At 35.4% G+C, this 10,223-nt stretch overlaps 2 protein-coding genes across 3 annotated transcripts in view; one reads left to right on the top strand and one right to left on the bottom strand.

Moving 5' to 3' along the window:
- Window positions 1-318: 318 nt before the first annotated feature.
- On the top strand, window positions 319-3,289 carry prlh2 (prolactin releasing hormone 2). Its single transcript, XM_027173193.2, has 3 exons — window positions 319-887; window positions 1,875-2,085; window positions 2,632-3,289. Exons 2-3 carry the CDS (start codon window positions 1,899-1,901, stop codon window positions 2,832-2,834), a joined length of 390 nt encoding a protein of 129 aa, XP_027028994.1. The 5' UTR covers window positions 319-887; window positions 1,875-1,898; the 3' UTR covers window positions 2,835-3,289.
- Window positions 3,290-3,472: 183 nt separating this feature from the next.
- Window positions 3,473-10,223, bottom strand: part of myripb (myosin VIIA and Rab interacting protein b) — an 81,876-nt gene continuing 75,125 nt past the window's right edge. For both annotated transcript variants that reach the window (XM_047808804.1, XM_027173048.2), the window contains exons 13-16: window positions 8,741-8,902; window positions 7,999-8,082; window positions 7,320-7,380; window positions 3,473-6,027 (exon numbers count right to left, since the gene is read on the bottom strand). In XM_047808804.1, coding sequence (XP_047664760.1) covers window positions 5,990-6,027; window positions 7,320-7,380; window positions 7,999-8,082; window positions 8,741-8,902 — 345 coding nt within the window. In that variant the 3' untranslated portion in view covers window positions 3,473-5,989. The remainder of the gene's footprint in view (window positions 6,028-7,319; window positions 7,381-7,998; window positions 8,083-8,740; window positions 8,903-10,223) is intronic.

Below are 10,223 nucleotides of genomic sequence, written 5' to 3'. Positions count from 1 at the left end.
ACAGTATTTCAGCTTTCATTTCCTAATATTTACATCTGGATGTGCTAAAAAACCTTGAAACAGGCACGTTTATTTCGAACCCACATCATTATCAAGAAATATGACGGACAGGTGTTTCTTGAATGGTCCGTGCATATTGGGTTACAATTACAGTAGGTTGAATAACATGACTGTCAAGATTCATATCTGCTCTCCAGGGTTGAACAGAAGCCTTGTGCTTTTTCTACCTAAACTAAAATTTGACATCATTCCCCTTCCTTATTTATTTATTGATTTATTACTATATTTTTTACGTTTGTGAGCAAGTGTAAGAGTTTCAGTCCACACTAGAGCTGGTTAGAATTGAAGACTTTGAGTGCGTCATTTTTCCTGTCCACGTTTCCACTGTAGCCATATATTATTGATCAAAACTATCTGCCTATTCATTAATAAACCATTAATCCGTTTGTTAAGACGGACACCACACTAAAACAAACATATTTAAATATGTAGATGGGATATATTTGACTTCCTTTACACGCAGTGTTATTAAGATAATGTGACCGTGTACAATTGACATTTCTACCCGTTAGGTCCATATAGTCACGGACTCAGTGATGGTGAGGGATCAGGCGTGTCGGAAGAAGCTTCAATCCTCTAATGCCCTTTTAAGGGTTATAGGACAATGTAGAAGACGAGTGGGAGGATGGAAAAGGGGGAAAAAAAACATTGATGCGATGGGGGAAGTTTACGTGTGTGTGCGCGCGTAAAGTCTGACGTCTCCTGGAGCAGGTTATAATACAGATCAGCCGAGATATATAAAAGACACAGTTTTAGTTTCTTGGATCGGCCTAAAGAGAAAAGCGCATCTCTAAAGCACCTGTTCCTGAATTACATCCCAACTACAGGTAAGTTATAAAAATATTCAAAATGTGTCAGTGATTAATTGTATTCTATCAATCTATTAGTATTCATTAGTGGTTTTAAGATTTAAGAGTTTCTGTAATGTGGTATAATGCATAATTTCTGATATCATTTACTTAAAATGGGAAGACATCTCGGAAAAAAAAGTTCTGAGCGTTTTAGTGAGAAAACGACAAGTTTCAGAACATATGATTACCGTTATTGTTCAGCGTATGATAGCAATCTATGTGTTTTTTTAAAACTGTATTTCTTTTATTCACTTTTGCTCTTATGCTCTGATTTAGTTCTACTTAGATAAGAAAGCCAAATAAGTAAGCCATCATGCACAATAAGGAACTATAAAATCAACTATACTCATCTTTTCTCCTCCACTACATGTGATGTGAATTAGTTTTTATTGTTGGCATGTAAAAATAACATTTCAGAAGAGTTTTCTTTAGTCAAGTCAAGTCAAGTATTATTGTCATGTCAAACATATACAGTATTGCTGTTGCAGTACACAGTGAAATGAGACAACGTTTCTCCAGGATTCTCTTACTAAGAACTTAGTAAGTTAGTCCAAGATACATAAAGTGCATCTGTGCAACCTGGTGAAAACAGTGCAGGAAAAGACAAAAGGACAGTGCAGGGCAAGACAAAAAGACAGTGCAGGACAAAAGACAGTGCAAACAAAAAATACAAGACATTACACAAAAGACAATAAACAGAAATAGCACTGACCAGTATAAATATTGTATGTCCAATCAATATTGCATGTGACGAAATACTGGAATGAACACAGTATTATAGCAGCAGTTGCATGAGATATTTTAATGTACTGTATTGTGCAAAACAGCAATCGACTGAAATGTGAGACAGCATGTGCAAAGAGCAAAAACAGTGTAAAAAACAGCATGTAGAGAGTTTGATATAGAGAGTGTGTATGGTCTGTGCAGTCCATACAGTTGATGTGTATGTGTGTTGTGTTTTAGTGTTGTATACACTAGTCCTCCGGTATGGTGTTCAAAAGTGGTCCTGTGTCTCAGTCCATGCGAACCCATCAGCATCAGCAGCGCTCCTTTCCACTGCGCTGGCTGTCGGTGTTGATCCTGACTCTCCTCATCCTGTCCACAAGCGCCACCTGTGCGCAGTGCACCACGGTTGAGCAAGACCTGCACATCGTTCACAACGTCGACAACAGAAGTATGTACACCGAAATGCTATCATAGATGTGTATTTGGATTTGCTTTGCTTATTGGGCAAGGGTACACCATGGGTCAATTTAATTCAATTTATTTGTATAGTGCTTTAGACATTGTCTCAAAGCATTTTAACTGAAGTATAGAAACAGAATAAAAAAAACAGACTATTTCTCTCTAATATCTCTGTCCCTATTGTGCACGCCTGATGAGATGATGACAGTGATAAACTCTCTAAGATTAGCCTACAGCTTGCTTGCCTATGTCAAGGTCTAATTTTGAAGAATGTCTGATTTGACCATTTTTAGCTGAAGATACCCAGGTTTTTCTTTCTTTCTTTCTTTCTTTCTTTCTTTCTTTCTTTCTTTCTTTCTTTCTTTCTTTCTTTTTAGAATTTTATAATTGAGTGAAAATTTAAGTATCTAGATCTAGAAAATGTCTCTATAAAAGCACAAGCCCAAATTTTAAAATTGGCTAAAATTGGCTTTGTTAATGTGTCAGCCGTCGGAAACGGTAAATGATTAATAGAATTAAATGTTTTTTTCTACAGGCCCTGAGATTGACCCGTTCTGGTATGTGGGTCGCGGCGTGAGACCCATCGGTCGCTTCGGGAAGCGTGAAAGTGACGCATCGTTCCAGCAAGCGCTCCTTTTACTGCTGCTCAGCGCGCTCAGAAACACGCAGAACGAGCGCATCGGAGCCTCCTCACCAAACACGGACTATTACTCAGAAGTGCACAAATCCTTTACTTGAACACCTATAATAACTAACACCCGAAACTTCTTGGTTTTGGAAGGGTTTTGGAACAACAGCAACCAATTATATAAGGTAGCTTATTATAGTACACTGTACTTTATAATCGAAAATGATTGAAAACATTACCTGCATAACCCATCTACATCACAAACTAATTTAAAGGAAGCATACATGAATAGAGCTGTCTAAAAAAACATAACTTTATGATACGTGCATTAAATCCATGTAACTGGTCTTTACAGGTCTTTAAAATTCAACAAAGTTAAAATATTATTAAAAAAGGATGTTAAATACAGCAGTGGGGGACTTGTATGCAATATCTCTCCATCATCGATTATAATCATTTCATTGTCTCCTAATTCCTGATTTAATGTTCTATGTTTTTCATGTTATCTCACAATTGCTGTTTTCACTTACAAATCCATTTATTGCTTGAATATATGTACATGTCCATCAATGCAATATATTCCTAATTAAACATATGGACTGACTTCATCATTTGGTCGTTAAAAATAAACCTCTCTACTGTCCATATGAAGCAAAGCACAATTCAGTGTGAATGTCAGTTATGCAAACTTTATTCATGTATTCAAATTTGGCAAATGAATATCTAATCACATTTCACTGTTTTGTAAGTTTTTCTTATGTGAAAAAGCAATGGCTTCAAATATCACAATGAATAGTGAGAGGGAGTGCAGTTTCTACTCTTCACCTTCTCTCCTTCAAAACACAAGATGAACCACCAGAAACTAGACACACAATGTGCAGCACAACATCATACTGATAATTCTTGCAATTCTTACTAACACATCCTGAATATAACAGACAATATCCTACTGAATATTTTATACAGTAGAAAAATACAGGATACTGCCCATTTCTTCACTGAGCCTTTTCATGGACAATCTATCTGAGAGAAGAAACATGCATTTATACACAGATATTATCACAGGACAGGACTGAGTGTTCCCCAACACACACAAATCTTCTGAAAGAATTAGAAATAGTCTGCTAGTAATACAACACAAACACACTGGAAACAAAAAATAAAATCTATGATTTTGTTAATTTACTTTTATTTCCCTAATACTGCTTACACTGGACTAAAGATTTTGAATTCTATTACTGCAATAGCTTTGTCATGGAGGGCAGAAACTAAATCTCCGATAAATCAGCCTTAACTATTAAACTCAAGTTGTATATTATTATGCTAGTGAGCATTGATTAGTTTTAATTTCCAGAGGTATCATTTATCCCCTTAGACCCCACTTTAGGCAATCATACATAAAATATTTAAAACAGCAGACATAACTTTAAAATTAAAGTGAAACTATTTAAGCCCCCGGTGTGTACTTTTCTCACTGTAATGACTACATACCATTTCTATACATTTCACTGTAGTTTTTGAATAATATACTTTACAGAGAATAGCTGAATAATAAACTGGAACTTGAAGGGTTTTAAGAGCACACAAACCAATACTGTGGGCAGAAAGTATTTTAACAAATCACAGTAAAATGACAAGATAAGAAATGTACTTAAATTCTTAAATTGTACATTGTTTTTCCACACATAACTAATGACAGTTCCTGTTTAGTGTCTTTTTGGCCTTCCATGTTTTAGTTTGAGTTTGAGTTTGTTCTTAGTTTGTGGATTTATATTGATTTTTAGCAACTACAGTATTACCTTGCAAATTTCTGCAAGGTAATAGTTTTTAATACTTTTTAAGTATTGGTAGTATATACTTTACTGTAAAATTGATCCACATGGCTTTCTCTTTCATTTTTGACTGTCAAATGTGGTTGATTATGGGCTAAACACAAGTAGGAAATGAAGTTAGGAGAGTAGAGACTAAAAACATCCCTGTACTGTAGGAGTGATGTAGGAGAAATTAACAGGAGTCGATCATTTTCCATTTAAACATTTTTCTTATTATGCATATAATAGAGAACATTTCAATTCACCTTATCTTTCTCTTGTTGGATTCACAGAATCAGTTCCCCTCGGCACCACTCAGATCAGCAAGTAGCCAGTTTTGGGCCCTTGAGCAAGATCCTCTATGTGCCCAAGCTTCTGAATTAAGACAGACTGTGTGCTCTGACTCTAGTTTCCTAATAAACTAGTATATGCAAAATAATTTCACTGTACCATATTTGGATATGTGACAATATCTTTTGCAGTTAATTATGTACTAATACCTCTCTAGAGAAAATAATACCTGCATTCATGCAAATGCAGGAAGATTAACTGTATACATATGGATTTATGTACTAACTTTCAGTGGTCAGTATTAGTGTGGGATGTACAGTATTTTTACTGTCCACACATTCAACAATGTAATGAAGGTGCTTCTCCACACACTCCTGTTACATCTATGGGTCATTGTTATGAAAATATTATGACAGCAATATCAAAAACACAATTAAAAAATGTCCATGCTCCTGATTTGATCTGATAATTGTCATACACAGATCACTGATAATCTGATTTTGGAACCTGTGATATAATTCCATGTAAATTAAACATAATTTAAAAAAGATATTCATTTCAATTGTGCAGTAGTTCTTTTTTAGATTCACAATGACTTTTCACACGTATAGCATTTTTAAGAAACACAGTTTGGCCTCTTTTGGGAACACAGATCATACACAACTGTATTTTTGTCACACTGTCAACATCCAGAACCAGAACTGACATTTAGAAAAATCATATACTGTATGTACAACTCTATATATGGAGTTTATATTAATATACTCTATGATGGTAGTTTCTAAGGCCAAAAGAAAAGCGTGAGACCCTGGGCGGTGAAGAACAGAAATGTAGTAAAACTCATAACACTTTTTGTTTATGAATGTCCAGGTGCTCTGGCATGAGATGCAGTACAATAGAGTAGAAGAGTTTGCTCCAAGAAAATACAGCAAATCCCAACACAATACTTCTGGCAGAAGGGTGAGGTTGGGAGCTTCATTCTTATATAATCCCTCTTGTTTTCTGAGACCATTTTTGAGACTGGGTGATGGCTGAGGAGTTGTGAAGGAGCAGATGTTTTGATCAAGGCACTGGTGTGGGCCTGAGGGTCAGTAGACAAAACTGAGATGGAATTAGATGATGTTGAGGATCACAGACCAGGATGGAGGTTGTGTCTGTTGCTCTCATGGCTGCAAATATTTTGAGTCTGCATCTGAGTTTTCTGGAGAGAAAAAAAAATGTTTTGGGACAGGTTTCTGAGAGCACTCTTTCCCAATGCATGTCTGGTGAAGGTGGAAATTGAATGAATGAATGTGATATGATTAATCTATGCAAAGTATAGGATTGTAAGGAACAGTGCATTTTATCATAATGCTTTAAGACATGGCAACAAAATGGCAAATGTTCTAAAGTAGTGAACTAGAAAGCCTGTAGGATGGCTTTCTAAACATATTACAAAGTTTGCCTTTTGAATCTGCAACTAAAGGTGAATAATTAATGGTGGGCAGCCATCATCTGTGATAGATCCAGAGAACTAACACTAATTAAAAGGGAGTTCTTTAGGGAAACAAAGATAGAAGGGAAGGGGAAGATAAAGGTGAAAAAAAAAGATATTGACTTATTCAGCACCTCTAATGGACAGTGTGCCACTCATGCAGACTGATGAATTTAGCTGTGCCTCTTCCTATTTTCCATGCTCACATTTTCTTTCTATATTTCTGCTCATATTCAAATTTTTAAATCTTATTTAGAGGAATACTTCTCTGATGAATATCAATAGAATGTGAGGGGGATGTGTAGTTCTTCTATGGATCAGGGAAATGGTTTAGGGATCTTAGCATTGATCCACTGGGCACACATGTACATTCAAAAGGACCCACACATACACACACACACACACACACACACACACACACACACACACACACACACACACACACACACACACACACACACACACACACACGCACATGCACACACACAGCACTGTTAATACGGGGTACTCTATTTAGCAAGTTTAGACTTCACAAAAACATCATTTACATTTTGGAATAAGGAAATGAGCCATGTTAGGAAAGACACAAATGTTGGACAAACACAATTTGCTTCATCACTGGTAAAGTGCTAGGAAAGACTTCACTATAAAATTCATTTATAAGACACGTTAATTTGTAAACATTAAATTTTTGTTTGCGTTGCCACTTTTTAAAGGCAATGGGTTGTCATGCCAAATATTTTCTTTGTTTATTCTTGTTTACTCTTTTTTAGGGTAGTCAGATTTAATTTCTTTTTAAATAAATTAAGTACTGATTTACTTTAAATGGTTCTTTGCCTTACATCATTTAATTTCATTAAATTTTAAAAACTTGATTGCTAAGTAAAATTTCTAGATGGAAAAAAGACACAAATAATATCAGTATGTAAACAATATTAATAGTATACTGTATGACCAACTTTATGCAAGTTTGTTGCCTGAACTATGATAACACTGAACATGCAAAAGAGGGAATTTACCTATGGCGGGTGGAGCAGGCAGCTTTCTTCTCTGCTGTCGTGAGGAATCCAAGGTCTGTGGCTAAGCAATATATCTACGTTAAAATACTATCATGCATCCAAATATATAAAATGAAAGGAACTAAATTCCAAGTGATCTGACATTTATAGAGAGTCTGCTTTCCTGCAACTAGAAAAAATTGACTCAAACAAATGACTCGCATTAAAAAAGTAAAATTACATTCTAGGAAATTATAACAACAAATATCATTACTCTAGTTTTTAATCTATATCCCATGTTTTATTTACTTGCTGGATTATTCATGGAGCATTCCAAATCTACGGATTTAATATTTAACACTCATATGTTATATATGATCATTTATTGTTTAGACATCATTGTGTCATTGTAAGCTCTCTGTGAAATTTTAAATCAATAACAATAAAAACAATAAAAAACAATTTAATCTTTCAGGAATATTCATGAAAATTATACTATACTAATTAGCCAAATATTGTGGACAAGGTGTAACTACTAGATGGGGTTCTAAGTTGAATCCGTTTCAGAAAACTGAGAACCATTTTCTAAGCATATTAGCTTGATTATAATGATAACTGTATATAACAATTATTCGAATAAACAAATGCATGTTTCCTTTATACTTCATAAACAAGTTAGCACTATATTCATAAAACTCACCTTGAGCTTGGGAAATCGAGAGCACACTGATACATTCAAACCAGCATTTTTAAGTGCTGATATTCTTGCTTCAATGTCTGAGATCTATGAAAAGAAACAGAGTTACATCCATGTCCTAGCTTTATAAGAAGTATTGCACTGCTGATATGAAAGTACATTGTAGCACACACTTCTAAAAAAAACTGTTTTTGTCAACACTTCTTTAAATATTACAATCTATTTGATGATTCTTGGTAACTATGCTCATTTTGGCATCTGAAAATAGCACTTTAAGCATTTTAATGTGCCATGTCATGATGCACAAGTCATCTCAAATCAAATCAGGTTCAATGGTCACAATAGGACGCCTGAGATAGGCACAGGCTCCCCGTGACCCGAGAAGTTCGGATAAGCGGTATAAAATGAGTGAGTGAGTGAGTGTTCACAATAGTTGAATCCAATAGAGTGCCTTTGGGATATGTTAGAACAGGAGATTTGCAACATGGATGGGCAGCTTTTATTTTCACGTAATTACAAGATTAATCATGGAATATGTCTAAAACCTTGAGGAATTGATACCAAAATTATATAAGGGTTGATCTTATCCATACACTATAATTACAAAATTGTTGGTGCATCTGTGACCAGGACAGCAGGTTTTTGTGGTCCATCGAGAGCCACAGTAACCAGAGGAATGTTGTCATACCACCACAAAGGACAAACCAAACATGAGTAACTGTTAATGCAAAATGAAACTACATACCTGTAATTCAGACTGTTGCACTTGAACAGCCGCAGTAGCCACCTGATCTTCCAGAAAGGCCAGTTCAGTTTCAGTAGTAGAACTGCTGATGCTGCGTGCACAGTCCTCCAGATCACTCAATGCCCCCTCCAGACCATATACAGTACCTGCAGCCAAGTACACCTACACACACACACACAAAACCAATGAAACCCAGATTTTCAATCTGCACACATTCCATATCATGCAAAGTCATAAAATCTTGAATTAAATTACATTACTTTGTAGTCTAAAGACCATGACTACATATTTTTGACAAATTATATTAACCGCTCCTGTCCACAACCTGTTGTACCTGCTGATTATCTTTTGTTTCAGGAACAAAATATTTATTAGCATATTTTTGCATGTATCTTCAAGCATATTATTTTTATTAGTTTACATCATTACATTATAAAGTAACTTTGCAATCTCAGAACTTTCTATTTAATTTTTTCCTCATATGGACCTGCATAATAACAACATAGTTTAACTTTATAAAGCAGCAAACATATATAAAAAGATAACACTTGAAAATGTCAGTCGGTACTGTTCAAACTCTGATAAAAAGGTGGAATATAAGAAGTTCTGTTGATACTAAGCCATAGTCAGGTTGAGCAAGAAAGATTTTAACCACTACTGCCAGAAGAATTGTTTGGGATGCAAAGAAAAACCCACAAACAACTTAGAGAAAAATACAGGATGCTCTGGAAAAAATGTTGTTTTAAAGAGCACAATAAATAGGTACAGTACTTGAACACAAATGACCTGCATTGTCAAGTTGCCAGGAGAAAGTCATTATTGTGGCATTGCCATAAAAAGGCTCGCCTTCACCTAGATAAGCCTCACAGCTTCTGGATCAATGTCAATTTGAGTGATGGGAATGGGAATGGTTTCGTCAGGAATTCAATAATTTTTTAAGAAAAAAAAAAAGCTTTTTTGCTTTACTCTTGCTTTACTTTTGTGCAAAATGATCTCTAATTCATTGTCTATTGATACAGCTGTGCATGTTATGCATACCCTACTGCACAAACTTGAACTTTTTCTACATATGCTGAATGAGAACTTATGTGATGTGAATATATGGTGTCAAAAATAGAAATTGTTGGTAAAGACAGTAGAAAAATGCTGCTCAAATTTAAACTAGATTTGTAAAGTTCGTCGCGACGAAATTTGATGTTGGCTTTGATGAGGCAAGTATTCGCAAAGGCCGGTGCTTTTTGGAGGCGAGTGGTCATAAGGGTCAGTGTTACTTTTGGAGGCAAGTGGACAGAAAGATAGGGTGCCAAAACATTTGGGGGCATGTTGAGACGAGCATGTGATGTCATCTGAATACTCCTGAGGAAGTTCCCCTCATTGTCCTGAGTGTTTTGATATGTCACATGTTCATGTTGTACTAATTTTTTTATTTTTACATGACATCATGTGACATCATCAGAATACATATGAGGAAGTTCCCCCGTTG

This window comes from Tachysurus fulvidraco, chromosome 25 (genome assembly GCF_022655615.1).
Source record: "Tachysurus fulvidraco isolate hzauxx_2018 chromosome 25, HZAU_PFXX_2.0, whole genome shotgun sequence".
NCBI classification, from domain to species: Eukaryota; Metazoa; Chordata; class Actinopteri; order Siluriformes; family Bagridae; genus Tachysurus; species Tachysurus fulvidraco.
The sequence above is the reverse complement of the archived record's forward strand: the minus strand, read 5'-3'. Positions and strand labels throughout refer to the sequence as shown.